Genomic DNA, 15,350 nt, shown 5'->3' on the forward strand with positions numbered 1-15,350 from the left:
CACTTTGGGAGGCCAAGGCGGGCGGATCACAAGGTCAGGGGATCAAGACCATCCTGGCTAACACCGTGAAAACCCGTCTCTACTAAAAATACAAAAAATTAGCTGGGCGCGGTGGCAGGCGCCTGTAATCCCAGCTACTTGGGAGGCTGAGGCAGGAGAATGGCGTTAACCCGGGAGACGGAGCCTGCAGTGAGCTGAGATGGTGCCACTGGACTCCAGCCTGGGCAACAGAGCAAGACTCCATCTCAAAAAAAAACAACAGAGGACACAGATCCACCTGAAGGACAGAGAAAGAAAAACTCTTTCAGACGCCAGCGTTCACATGAATTGCAGCAAATGCTTGCTCTAAGTTGTCAGGTCATTCAAGCTGCTCCAAGGCCGGAAGAAAATTCCAGTTGTGTCGACCTTACTGAGAAACAATACGCTGGCTTTCAAGGTGGTGCCTTCTTTATGTCCCCACCTGGCATGAAACAACTTCCTGACAAAGAACTGTCAGTACTTCTTGGCCTTCATCCCTTATACACTCCCGGTGACAGGATCCCATGTGAAGGAAGCTCACTTACTCGGGTAAAAGTTCCCACGAAGTTGTGAATGTCAATATTTGGCTCTTCTGCGTACACATACGATCGAATCTGAAGAAGGTCCTGTTCAACAGAAGGCACATTTGGGAGTCAAAGTCAGTTCACAATGCAAGACTTCAGGAGGCATCCACTATGTTTCCAAAGCAACTATATTTCCCACACACAGCAAATGGCCCCTCAAAATTACAGGGAAGGTGGAAAGAAGAGGAAAGTCCTCTGTTAAGTAAGTTGAGGAGTCGCAGCATACAGTATCTCAAAGCACCCTGACAGACTCTACAGTGAAGACCCCTGTTTCTCTGTTTACTCAGCCCTTTCCAGACTTGATGGGGTGATGCTACACACCTATAAATACCCTGGAAAGTGGCAGACCCTCCTCTGCTAAATTCTGGCTTGCAAGACCTGTTTGTACCATTGAAAATACTCATTCAGGCCAGGTGCAGTGGCTCATGCCTGTAATCCCAGCACTTTGGGAGGTCGAAGTGGGCAGATCACTTGAGGCCAGGAGTTTGAGACCAGCATGGCCAACATGTTGAAGCCCTGTCTCTACTAAAAATACAAAAAAATTAGCCGGGCATGGTGGCGCGTGCCTGTAATTGCGGCTACTCAGGAGGCTGAGGCAGGAGAATCGCTTGAACCCAGGAGGTGAAGGTTGCAGTAAGCTGAGATCGCGCCACTGCACTCCAGCCTGGGCGACAGAGCAAGACTCCGTCTCAAAAAAGAAAAGAAAATACTCATTCAACAAATGGTTACTGGGCATCTACTCTGTATAAACCTCTCGGAAGAGCTGAAAAAAGTAAGAACACCTCCCACCCGTAAGGATGGCTGCTATCAAAACAAAAACAAAAACAAAAACAAGTGTGATGAAGATGTGGAGAATGTGGAGGCCCTGTGCACTGTTGCTGGGAACGCAAGATGGTGCAGCAGCTACGGAAACAGCACTTCCTCAAAAAATTAATCAGAAAACTACCATATAATCCAGCAATTCCACCTCCGGCTATATACCCAAAAGAACTGAAAGCAGGGACTTGAAGTGATCATCTGTCCACCCATATACGTAGCAGCATTATTCACAACAGCCAAGAAGTGGAAGCAACTCAAACAAGCATCAGTGGATGAATGGATAAACAAAGTGTGGTCTGTCCATACAACGGAATATTACTCAGCCTTAAAAAGGAAGAAGTTCTGACACAGGCTACAATACGGATGAACCTTGAAGACATTATGCTAAGTGAAATAAACCAGTCACAAAAAGACAAAAACTAGGTGATTCCACTTATAGGAGGAACTTAGAGTAGTTTAATTCATAGAGACAGAAAACAGAAAGATGCTTGCCAGGGGCTGGGCCGAGGGGGGAATGTAGTTACTGCTTAATGAGTCCAGAGTTCCAGTTTTGAAAGATGAAAAAAGTTCCAAAGATGAACACAGCTGATGCCTGCATAACAAGGTCAATGTACTTCATGCCACTGAACTGTACACTTAAAAACGGTTAGGACGGTAGATTTTATGTTATGTGTCTTTTAGCACAATTTTTTAAAAAGCAAACAAGAGGTCAACCTTAGGTGATAAGAAAGCCCAAAAGTGAAAGATCTTGGCAAAAACTACATTTCAAAGCAGCATATGTGAAGTGGCGTAAGACAGGTACAGTCAGGGGGAGCAGCAGTCACTGTTAGAACAGTGAGTTTCCAACTACTGGCTAGGAGCCCCTGAGGACTTGTAGCAGCCACCATCATGTGAAGTGGGGCCGGAGGGGGAGCGTGGGGTCCTGGAGAGCCCCTGGGAGGTGGTGGCTCATGCCTGTAACCCCAGCACTTTGGGAAGCTGAGGCGGGTGGATCAATTGAGGCCAGGAGTTTGAGACCAGCCTGGCCAACACGGTGAAACCGTGTCTCTACTAAAAATACAAATATCAGCCAGGCGTGGTGGCGGGTGCCTGTAATCCCAGCTACTCGGGAGGCTGAGGCAGGAAAATTGCTTGAACCCAGGAGGTGGAGGTTGCAGTGATCCAAGATCACGCCACTGCACTCCAGTCTGGGTGACAGAGCAAGATTCCGTCTCATAAATAAATAAATAATAAAATAAAATTCCCGGTTTAAAATTAACAGTAATAATGGTATTATTTCACTTTTTATTAGCCATGAAAAATCATTCATAGGGTGGCTACATTTCTTATTACGTCAATCCCGCCAAGACATGGAACTTTCCTCCTCCCTCAGGGGACACAGTAAGGAGTGGCTTCGATCCATGTGACGTGAGCACAGGGGAAGCTTCTGTGTTCCACTTCATCCTTCCAGACCACAGTGGCGGCATACCACTCACTGGGCACTTAAGTTACACATGGCCAACTACTGCGGCCATCCTCTCAGCCAGGACCTGCACCCCGTCATACACACTGGGGATACGGCAGAGAATACAACAGGAAGAACCCACCCGCAGGGACGCTGCCTGGAAGTGAGTGAAGCAGGGATGCAGGGAGAGGTGGGCAGAAAGAGCCTCTCCGATAAGGAGACTCGTGAGCAAAAGCTCAGTGGAGTGTGGAGATGCCCTGCCAGGCAGACTCGCCAGGGATCAGAGGGCTCCCAGTGGAGGAAATGGCAACAGTAAACATCCAGGGACAGAATGACACACCCGACAGGCTGGAAGGCAGAGGAGAGAGGGCCAGGCACTGAGGTCGGAGCCTCAGCAGAGACAAATGGGAAGGAGCTGAAGACGACAGCAAGCACCGCAGAACTGATTCTCAGTAAGATGAGAAATCTTTGGAGGATTGTTTTTTTTTTATTTTATGGTTATTACTTTTATTAGATACAGATCTCACTATGCTGCCCAGGCTGGAGTGCAGTTGCTATTCCCAGGCACAATCATGGCTCACTGCAGCCTCGAACCTGCAGGCTTAAGCAATCCTCCCGACTCAGCCTCTTGAGGAGCGGGGACTACAGGTGCATGCCGCTGAGCCTGGCCTACCTTCGCAGGTTTTGAGCAGAGGAGTGGCATGTTCTGGCTTACCTTTTCAATTCTGGTGAGGCCCCTTGGCAAGGCTCCTTATGGTTTTCAGCCTCCCGCGGGAGAGCTCACTCCCTGCACTCGGGGGTCTGCTTTTGGCCACGTCAGGGAAGCCAACTAGTCCCAGGGGCTCTCCAGGACTCCATGCTCCCCTACCGGCCCCACTTCACAGTTGCCGTCCCATGCCAAGGGACGGCCCCCAAGGTATCTGGGTTTCAGAACCCTGCTAAGACAGGTTGCCCGCACGGGCTTCTGCAGGGAAAGCTACTCACGGCGGCCGTGGGGAGCCTCTGCGTGCAGGCCACGGGAAGCCGCAGCTTCCAGTCCGTCTCCCCATCCAGCTGATCCGTCCGCAAGAAGCATGACCCTGTGAAAGGAAGTCGGGTGCCATCACCTGCACCTCAAGCACCCTTCCCTTGGCAGCTCTGGGCAGCGTCTGCTCTGGTCCTTGTAAAAACAGCCAACTAATGGCCAGCGACCACAAGGGAAAATACATATCCTATCTCCCACTTCTTCCATAATAAGCTCTGGGGTCAAAAAGCTCAGAGTTCAAATCCTCACTCTGCCACTCCCTCTGAGTGGGATCCCCAGCTAGTTTCTTGGACTTGTCAAGCTTTAGTGTCTGTAAAATGTGGAGAAACGTAGACTTCGCAAGCTTGCTGTAAAGATTCAATGGGGAGATAGAACGGGGACGAGCACAGGGTGACCAGCATTCCGAGCCGTCTGGCCAGGCTTCGCCAGCACCTTCTCAGGACCCAAATCAGCTGAGTGCAGGTCCAGGCTCTGCCACGTAATAGCTTTGTGCCCTGAGAGTTGCCTATCCTCTCTGAGCCTCAGTTTCCTCGTGTGTAAAAGTGGAGATAGGAACAGCACTGACCCTGTAGAGATGTTGTGACAATTAAAGAGCTGATTCGTGCACAGAGTTCAGAACAGGACTGATCGATCCAGGCAAGCACTAGGTCATTATGGGCTGGCACATTTCAGAGGTGTATCTTTCAGTCTGACATACAGATCCGTGCAAGTAGTCAGCTGTATGCTCCATCAGATACAGAACATACCCCATTCACTGCCACTGCAGTTCAGTCTTTGAGAACTATTAATTTAGAACACTCATAATTTTGGTTTGTTTGTTTGTTTGTTTTTTCAAGAAAAAAAGAGCATGTCAGGGGCCCTACTCCATAATGCTCTGTTTTCACTAAATAGGACACAAGAACGAATTTAAAGACAAAGCTGCAGTTTTTCAAAGGCTGTTTTAATCTAGTGCCTTTTACCTCCTGTCCTGATTACATATTAGTATAAAATTTTACTTGTACTTTAATTCTATTCATAATGAAATACGTTGCAGCATCCTCAAAGGAATACGAATGTAAATTTTTCATGTATTCAAAAACCTCCGATCATGCCAGATAAGGGAAAAACAGCCTTATTTCCTCAGAACAGCTTAAATAACAAAAATTAAAACTAAGGCCATTTTGGCCAGGCGTGGTGGCTCACACCTGTAATTCCAGCATTTTGGGAGGCCAATGGATCACTTGAGGTCAGGAGTTCGAGACCAGCCTGGCCAACACGGTGAAACCCCGTCTCTACTAAAAATACAAAAATTAGCCGGGCATGGTGGTGCACGGGAGGCTGAGGCAGAAGAATGGCTTGAACCCAGGAGGCAGAGGTTGAGGTAAGCTGAGATCGTACCACTATACTCCAGCCTGGGTGACAGAGCAAGACCCGGTCTCAAGGAAAAAAAAAACTAAGGCAATTTTAGTAGACTGATAGGGTGGGCAGGCAATGACAGCTGCCACCCTAGGGAACAACTGCAAGGAGTTAAGGGCCTTGTAGGAGACTTCAGAGATTCCCACCCCACAAACTCAGGCTACAATAAATAAATCAATAGGTGCTATGGGCAAGGTCCCCCGACTCATGAACAAAGGGCAGAAAAGACGCCCACCTCTCCCCAGTTTCTGTACTGCCCCCATCATGACACATCTGCTGGTATCAGCTTAAAAGAGAGAGGATTTCTGTTTACTTCTACATGGTAGAGACACTTCCTCGTCCCAACTCCTGAGGTTGAGCTTAACACAGCCGGGAGAGGAAATCCAAGGCCACTGTATGCGTGACTTTACCAGCTGTGAGTCAGCCGGTGTTCCACAAACTGTATTTTTTAATGATCACAATCTATTGACTTTTAAGACACCAACAACACTGTTTAAAAAGAACGGTCTATTTAAAAAGATGCTTTTGATTTGCCTCCATGGCTCCAAAATGATAATCTACTTTGTGACATTTTCAAATGATTATTTTGCCAAATTACCACTGAAAGGTTAATGGTTATTTTCCAAATTGATCTCAGATGTTTACCGTTTTTTTCTGATGTCCTCAGGAAGATCATGTCGGCAGGGACCCGCTGGTTCTGTGTTATGAAAAGAAAGACTGTTACTGTGAATGAATGACCGTGTGCTGGGCGGCGGGGAGGGGGGTTTCCGCCCTCACCCCCAACCCCTTGGTGGGTTGGGGCGGTGGGCGGGAGGGACTGAAACTCACAGCCTCTTTTACGTTTCCGCCTTTGTCAAAGACAGATTTGGGGATTTATTTTGTTTTGAATCTGAAAAATCTTGCACACTGCTGCTACTTTACTAATCCCCTATCAAAATCTTATCTTGGAAAGAGAGCTTCTAGTTTTCTGGCACATCCAACCATTACCTCCCAAAATCCCAAAAGCCTGCCTCCCCAGCTGGCTCTCTTCCAGGCTGTCTGCTGAGACTCAAGACAGACCCTCCGCTCTCACTTTCTGCTTCTACCAACTTCCCAGCTTGATGTTTGGCTTTTAGTGGATTTTAATAAGGAAGGAAAGTAGTAAGAAGCAACAAAAGCCATTCTCAAAAAAACTGGGGGGGTGCGGGGAGCCAGTAGCCCCCATTTAATTATGAACAGAAAAGTATGTGATAACATAGAGGGGGGTTGTGTGGTTCTTCTGAGCTGCCACCCAAAAGAGTTTCACTTTACCTTAAAGCAGCTTTGAGTTCTTGGATTTAATCCTTTTGAAAGAGCATAGCTCAATTTCTACAGAAACAAGTTAAGACACAACCCTTTTCTAATCAAATATTATTCCAAGCCTCTCCAGAGCCACCCCCCAAAATCCAATACCTTCCAAATATACACACTAGAAAAAGACATGAGTGTTTGCTAAAGTAACAAACATACTGACACGGCTATTTTTTAAAATGTATTTTTGGTCCTTTTACTGTTCTCAGGTTACACTTAACCCCTGCTCCCCATAAAATAATAGACAAGCACAATGGTTAGGTCAGGAAATGCAAGCTAAAATGGCTCAAAGGGTAAATTAGATAAATATTTTAAGTGTCTATGTAGTAAGCAGACTTCTAGGAAAAACTTTATGATATTTTTTATCCCAAAATAATAAGCACATCGAACAGGAAATCAAAACTTGTACTTGTGTCTGTAAGCAGGATTTCTGGCTAACCAACACATATAAACCTTGAAAAAATATTTGTGTGTGTCTGTGTGTGTGTCTGTCTGTCTGTCTGTCTCACAGGAAAGAGATTTTTCTCCCCAGGCAAAGTTTTTGGATAGAATCCCAAAATTCAACGTTCACTTCGTCTACCAGATGCACAAATGACACATTAGGACCCATGAACTGGTATCCACACACAAGCTTCCAGATTCTGCTCACCTTTTCAACAATGATGAGGTCTCCAACTTGGATGTTAGAACTCTTCACCTTCACTGTGCCTGCAAAGCAACAGGTTCAAGATACATCACCATTTCAATTCAACATGTCTTTACAGAGTGCCCAGCCTGCAAACACAAAATACACCCAGAAGTACATGCTCCCACACACGGCTACCAGGGACTCCAGCACCATTACTGCCTGCCTCTCCAGGAAAGGGCTCAACCGCTGCAGAGGCCATTGCAGAAATAAATGCCCACTTCACAGGGCACTGGAATAACTTGAGCCCTTCATGAAAGATCATTTATTTGCCTTCAGAGTGACTTAGATGGAAAGTAGTGGGGGGAAAAAAGTCTTAATTTTCAACACCACCAAAAAGAAAGAAGCTAACTAATTCCAAATGACTGATTTACTTTTTAATTTATAATTACTACATGCTTTGATTTATAGGATTATGATCAGACTATATAATTTTTGCTGGATGTTTAGATAAACAGTAAAAGCTAACATTAAATGCTAATTCTGTGCTCAGCACTGTACAGATTTTGATGGTTTCATTCAATCTTCACAATAGCCCTCAGAAGAAGGTAGTTCCATCTCCAGCTTTCAGACGAGGAAAGGAGACTCTGGATGTCCCACCTTCCCCCAAAGTCTCAGAGTTAGAACAGGCCAGTGCTGGGATTCACACCTGCATCTGACTCCACAGTACAGAATAAAAGCAGTGAGTTCCATTCAACCCAAAAAACATGACTGGGCCAGGCACAGTGGCTCACATCTGCAGTCCCAGGACTTTGGAAGGCCGAAGCAGGCAGATGGCTTGAGCCCAGGAGTTCCAAACCAGCCTGGCCACATGTCAAAACCCTGCCTCTACCAAAAACATAAAAATTAGCTGGGTGTGGTGGCACATGCCTATAGTCCCGGCTATTCGAGAGGCTGAGGTGTGGGAGGATCGCTTGTGCCCAGGAGATAGAGGCTGCAGTGAGCCGTGATCATGTCACTCCGGCCTGGGCAACAGTGAGACCCTGTCTCAACAGCCAGACAGCATTTACTGAGCGCCTGCTGTATGCCAGGCGTTCTAAGGGCTGGGATACGTGAAACTCAATTCCAGTGGAGGGGAGGAGGCAATAAACAAATAATGGATGAAAGGGGTTGGAGAATCAGAGGGGTGGCTGTCAACAAACTCTGTGGGAGAGTTGAGGCCAGAATTAGACAGACGAAGGACACTGTGTTTACCCGTAACAGACGAAAGGCACCCTGAGATGTGAGAGAGTGGGACAGGTGAATAGCTAACAGCATGCACACACGGCCAAAGGCTACAACTCCTTCAGCAAGACGTAAAGCATCAGGAAAGCAGGGAACAGCAAGAGATGAAAGTGGAAGGGGCCAGTTGGGGCCAGGTGGCCCCACACCCTATGAGGGAGCCCAGAGAGGAAGAGAGAATTTATTCTGGTGATAGGTGAAATTCACATACGGGAGCAACACCACAAAATCTTTATGATGCTGCTATCTTGTAACAAGCCCATGTAACTTACAAATGTTCAGCTAAGAGAGAGAGAAAAAGTAATTATAGGCTGGGCACCACGGTGGCTCACGTCTGTAATCCCAGTACTTTGGGAGGCCGAGGCAGGTAGATCACCTGAGGTCAGGAGTTCAAGACCAGCCTGGCCAACATGGTGAAATCCTGTCTCTACTAAAAATACAAAAATTAGCCAGGCATAGTGGCAGGCACGTGTAATCTCAGCTACTGAGGCAGGAGAATCGCTTGAACCCGGGAGGTGGAGGTTGCAGTGAGCCAAGATCTCACCCTTGCACTCCAGCCTGGGCGACACAAGCAAAACTCCATCTCAAAAAAAAAAAAAAAAAAAAAAGAACTTAAAGACTTAAAGACACGAAATAATATAAGTGCACAACTCTAGACTTTTAGTGTCTCACATATTTTACATTTTAACATAATTTAATATCATTTATTTTTTAAGTATTTCACTACCATTGAGATTTTTCAGAGCATTCCAACGTTTTCCTATTGAAACAACTCTCTTTAATCGGTTCCATAAGATTTGTTTTTAACTAATTTTTGTATGTCGTTAAATCTTGTCATTAAACAATAAGTAGAACTGGCATCAAAAGGTCTGATATAAACACTACTGACTTCTGACTTCTTTTTTTTTCTTTTTTAGACAGAGTCTCGCTCTGTCACCCAGGCTGGAGTACAGTGGCATGATCTCGGCTCACTGCAACCTCCACCTCCTGGATTCAAGCGATTCTTCTGCCTCAGCCTCCCGAGTAGCTGGGACTACAGGAGCCCACCACCAAGACTGGCTAATTTTTGTAGTTTTAGTAGAGACGGGGTTTCACCATATTGGCCAGGCTTTTCTCGAACTCCTGACCTCGTGATCCACCCGCCTCGGCCTCCCAAAGTGCTGGGATTACAGGCATGAGCCACTGCGCCCGGCCAACACTACTGACTTCTAGAAAGCACTCAACTAACAATGGCGAGCTGAACTAACCCTCGATTGCTGGTAAGACTTCTGGACTCTCCTAGTGTGAGTATTTCACCCTACTAAGTGAGCATCTAGCATCTAATGGCACCTCATTTTCATAAAATGTGATGCTAAACTCAATTCAGTGACCAGAGCCCTGGCCTGCTAGAGAGAGATCCACTGGCCTCCTTTCATTACGTCTTGGGCTTTGGTCAATACACTTACAGAGAGACTGGAGAACATCCAATTAGATTATTAGAAATGGGTAAAGAGGCCGGACGCAGTGACCCAAACCTGTAATCTCAGCACTTTGGGAGGCTGAGACAGGTGGATCACTTGAGCCTATTAGTTCAAGACCAGCCTAGGCAACATAGCAAGACCCTGTCTCTACAACAAACACAAAAAATCAGCCAGGTGTGGTGATGTGCACCTATAGTCCCAGCTACTCCGGAGACTGAGGTGGGAGGAATGCTTGAGCCCAGGCGACCAAGGCTGCTGTGAGCTGAGATTGTGCCACTGCACGGCAGCCTGGGCAAAAGAACAAGACCCTGCCTCAAAAAAGAGAGACAGAGAAAGAGAGAGCGCCGGGCATGGTGGCTCACACCTGCAATCCCAACACTTTGGGAGGCCAAGGCGGGCGGATCACCTGAAGTCAGGAGTTTGAGACCAGCCTGACCAACATGGAGAAACTCCATCTCTACTAAAAATACAAAATTAGCCAGATGTGGTGGCGCACGCCTGTAATCCCAGCTACTCGGGAGGCTGAAGCAGGAGAATCGCTTGAACCCGGGAGGTGGAGGTTGCAGTGAGCCCAGTTCGCACCCCTGCACTCCTACCTGGGCAACAAGAGCGAAGCTCCGTCTCAAAAAATAGAAAACAGAGAGGGAGCGAAAGAAAGACAGAAATGGGTAAAGAGAGGGTCTAATTGGCAGAACGATTTCATGGCCTGAACCACTCTTCTTGCTCCACTAGGGGGCAAAAGGAAAAATAAACACAGACGTGTCGTTTTTCTGGGAGCTCAGGAAGGTATTACTTGAAGGAAGACCGTAAATTCAACGTGGCCCTCAGCGCCCATGAACTTTTCCTTCACCTGAGCTTGCCCCAACTTTCCCAAACATAAATTTACACATTGTCTTTGGTTTTATTACTAAAATTTATGCTGCTGACCTGGCCCAAATGATCACACCTGGGTTCAGATCTTCAAGCTCTAGTTACAGGTTCCCTCTTAAAATCTAACTCATAGAAGAGCATGTGTTTTCATTCTTATTAAATAATAATTGCCTATGTATATGTGTGTACGTTAGCAGGACAGAGGACAAAATCAGGGAGATTTCACTAAAAGGATCGGCAGGGCTTTCTCTGGCACATATATTTTCCAAATTTTTCACATGAATTGTTTTTCCATTAAGCATAAGGTTGCTTTCCTAAGAAGAAAAAAATAATAATTAAAATTAGCTCAAATTTTTAAGTGACCAGACCCAGATTTTTCCCTTCTGCAAGTGAGTCCTGATTTATGATCCATTCATTTGAACTCTGCCTCTCTCTGTCCATCTGTTCTGCCTCAACAAAAACCCCTTTAATCCTCTGTGTTTGCAGAGCAGTTTCTGAGTAACCCCAGCAGGCCAATCCTTCATGCAAACACACCTACTGTACCCAACTGTCCATCAGCCAACAGTGCTCTTGCTCCACCTCTAAGGGAGGAAGCAAGGAGCCACACCATCATGAGGTCACTTGGGATTTTTAGCCACGGTCATTCATTAGCACTGCAGTGTTTTCGGGGGATGAGCCTTGGATCTGCATCTTGAACAAACACAGATTCCCAGACTCTCCCCTTCTGTTGAGCTACTGCAGAGTGCTGTCAATTTGGACTTTTTGCCCCATGTTGTCTTTTCTTTTGGTGATCAAAAACATGTAGTTTGGCTGGGCACAGTGGCTCCCAATCCTAGCACTTTGGGAGGCCGAGGTGGGTGGATTGCTTGAGCCCAGGAGTTTGAGACCAGCCTGGGCAGCATGGCAAAACCCTGTCTCTATTTTTAAAAAAATTAAATTAGGCCAGGCTTGGTGGCTCACGCCTGTAATCCCAGCACTTTGGGAGGCCGAGGCGGGTGGATCATGAGGTCAGGCGTTCGATATCAGCCTGGCCAACATAGTGAAACCCTGTCTCCACTAAAAATATACAAAATTAGCCGGGCGTGGTGGCAGGCGCCTGTAATCCCAGCTACTTAGGAGGCTGAGGCAGGAGAATCGCTTGAACCTGCAAAGGCGGAGGTTGCAGTGAGCCAAGACCGTGCCACAGCCCGGGCAACAGTGCGAGACTCCGTCTCAAAAAAAAAAAAAAAAAAAAAAAATTAAATATCTATAGATACATAGTTTGGGCCTTCATGCTTCATGGTGTGTGAGTGTGTGTGTGTGTGTGTGTGTGTGTGTGTGTGTGTGCGCGTGTGTGCATGTAATGAGAGAAAATACAAATAAAACCAGAATGAAAAGGAGAAAAAGCAGCAAGAAGAAAAGAGATAAAAAAGCAGATACTGTTATTTACATTCCCATATTTACTGGGAGTTTTCCACCAGCCAGGCCCTAGGCTTGGCTGTATTTGACTAAAATGTCCCTCTCCAAGGAGCTCTCAAGTTGGTAGGGAGAAAGAGGGAGAGAAAAGAGAGACCAAAGTTAGAAGTGAGGAATCACTGGGCATTCAGTGGTCAGAAATGACTCCCAGAATGAAAAAATTGGTAAGGGTGTGGAAAGGGCTCAAAACACATGATTTCTAACTTCACAGCAACCACTATTCTGAGTCTTCTACGAACATTGTTGCAAAAAAGGGGAAGAACAAGATACGGAGAAGTAACCTAACAGAAGGGTTCTTGTCTTCCCAAGAAAGTAACAGCAGAAAGAAAAAATAGCACATTGATAGCAATTATTACCAATCCCAAAAAAGGGCAGGAACTCTCCCTACAATTGATCTGACAGGAAAGAAAATGCCCTCCTAACAGGCCTCCAGCAGGCACACTTCCCAAGCGCTCCTTGGTTTTTTTGTTGTTGTTGTTTTGTTTTGGTCTCATCTTCCCCAGAGACTCCTAAGATGGAAAAAGGACCAATAAAAAAGCTCCCAGCTTGGGCGATGCTTCACTGTTAATGTCTTAAAATTCTTGGTCAGTTTTGTGTTTTTTTAAACTCAAGATCTAAACACCTGATCTTAATACTTTTTGAACAACCCCACCTCCCACCTCAATTTTCATTTTTCACTGGGTCCCACAAATTATGTAGCTGGCCCAGAAGGGAAGTAAAAACACCCAATAATATCTTCTTATAAAGTGCACAGGAAAACCTGGCCCTGTCCTAAGAACCGAGGCCACAGAACTCTGAACTTTTCATGTAACACCCCATCTCCAATATCGAGGCTCCAAGATTTTTAAACGCATTTGCAGAAATTCTACAAAGGTAAGAGATTTTTGCAAAAGTTAAGCGGAAAATTCTCTGCCTGCCACATCCTAAATCATTAAAAGTCTTCTAATAAATCTATCCCTTTCAGCTTTCGCCACTTCACCCAAGTCGTCTCTCAATCAGAGTTTGTAACGGGGAACAAACTTCCAATTATTAGAGCTGTTTATTTCTGTAGCGATGGACCCCCAAGCCTTTCATAAGCAAACCTATTGAGCCCAAACCATGCCTTTCATGGATGACAGCTTCAGAATAAGAGCAGTTTGTCTACATTGCAGGGAGAAACCAGATGTTTCCCTTGAGTCGAAACAAGCAAATGACAATTCAGTCAAAGTGCAGAATAGCCTACCAAAAAAAATTTTTTTAATAAATTCCAGGGCAGTAATATGTGTGGGCCTATTTTTTGACCCTGAACACCTCCATGTATACTTGTATTTTTCATTGTTCATGCAGGACACTGATTGCTTTTGTAGATCTCTAACAACAATCTCCATGCACTAACCCTGGTTAATGTATTACTCTTTAACTCACACTCTAATCTAACTGTGACAGTGATGAGTTGTAAATTCTGCTTCATGTGTACATTTCCTGGGGTTGACATTAAAACGCCTCTGCAGACCCAGCAGAGTTCAGAGGTTTAAAGTTGAAATTTTCATATTCAAATAGAGTTGTCTGCATTCCCCAAAGCCAAAGAAAAGACTGTTATTTGAAAACAGGCAAAGAGTTGAAAGGATTATTATAAATAATCACTACCACTTCCTGGGGCTTTTGTTTAAATAGTGGGAACTTAAAAAAAAAAAAAAAAGGCTGCAGTTTAAATGTAACAAGTTTATACCCAACAGTGGCTTTTAAAATAAATATATAAATGGTCTTGCCAGTTTATGGTGCCCAGAAATGATGAAGTAGACGAACACCCTTACAGGTGGGAAATAAATACCTTTTGGGAATAACAGTGCAATTTGCAAGTTTGAGTTTTTGGTGTTTTGTTGTTGTTGTTTTAATTAAACAATACATCAGTTCACCAATGACTTGTACTAAAATGAAATTTAGTACTTTGAAAGGAAAATCTGAACTTTGTGGATCTTAAATAACTTTATATCTGGGCCGGGCACAGTGGCTCAGGCCTGTAATCCCAGCACTTTGGGAGGCTGAGGCAGGCAGATCACCTGTGGTAAGGAGTTCAAGACCAGCCTGACTGACATGGAGAAACACCGTCTCTACTAAAAATTCAAAATTAGCTGGGCATGGTGGCACATGCCTGTAATCCCAGCTACTCGTGAGGCTGAGGCAGGAGAATCGCTTGAACCCGGAAGGCAGAGGTTGTGGTGAGCCGAGATCGCGCCATCGCACTCTAGCCTGGGCAACAAGAGTGAAACTCCATCTCAAAACAAAAAACAAAAAACAAAAAAACAACAACTTTATATCTGTACCAGGCAGTATGAAAAAGTATTCAGCAAAATCTGTTATAAATAAGACTCACTTGTACCTGCTGATGCTCTGAATCTCAGACAAGGGAAATTTGGGAAGGGAATTCTTTGCTCACTGAATTGTCTTTGAGGTCCTTAGTGAAGGATCTTTGCAGCAGTTTTGCTGCAGTAACATTGAAAAGTCTATCAATACCATTCTCTTCTTTAAAAAAAAATCATAATGCATATCTTAGTGTTCTCCATGTCTGGACAGAGTTTATACTTTGAAACATAAGTAGTACTTGGGTTTAGGAATATAAAGTTTCAATTTAATTATTAGCTAAACAATTCCCCATTAATGAATGCAGCTTCCCTACATTAGTATACCTTCTGATTAACCACAATGACATACAACTCCAAAAAAGAAAAAGGTGCATTCTTAGGTCTTGAAATTTAAGTCACATTAATTGCAATCCTAGATAATGGTACAACATGGGTTTTGTGCTACACTGAAAAATTTGTTGTCTCTTGTTACTCAAGAGATCCTTGAGGTTACAGGTGATTCTGTAAATGAGAAAGAGTAAGCAGAGAGCATCGCTCAACTATCTAGAAAGAAGTGGAAAAGGAAAGATATCAGGTCGATTTTTTATACCACATATGTAGGAGAAAGCTGAAGATACGCAAAAGAGCACAGATCTTTGGCTTATGACTTATGGTCAGCCTGCCCAGATGTCCCCAGCAGGAAAGAAGCATCAGCAATTGTGTTA

The 15,350-nt window shown here is 45.1% G+C and overlaps 1 protein-coding gene across 2 annotated transcripts in view; it reads right to left on the reverse strand.

The window, feature by feature from the left end:
* Positions 1-15,350, reverse strand: part of ATP9A (ATPase phospholipid transporting 9A (putative)) — a 172,302-nt gene that overhangs the window by 93,286 nt on the left and 63,666 nt on the right. For both annotated transcript variants that reach the window (XM_031004838.3, XM_031004837.3), the window contains 4 exons: positions 7,263-7,321; positions 5,930-5,981; positions 3,850-3,944; positions 564-644 (listed from right to left, as the gene is read on the reverse strand). In XM_031004838.3, the coding sequence (XP_030860698.1) occupies positions 564-644; positions 3,850-3,944; positions 5,930-5,981; positions 7,263-7,321 (287 nt within the window). The remainder of the gene's footprint in view (positions 1-563; positions 645-3,849; positions 3,945-5,929; positions 5,982-7,262; positions 7,322-15,350) is intronic.

Source organism: Gorilla gorilla, chromosome 21, assembly GCF_029281585.2.
Source record: "Gorilla gorilla gorilla isolate KB3781 chromosome 21, NHGRI_mGorGor1-v2.1_pri, whole genome shotgun sequence".
NCBI lineage: Eukaryota > Metazoa > Chordata > Mammalia > Primates > Hominidae > Gorilla > Gorilla gorilla.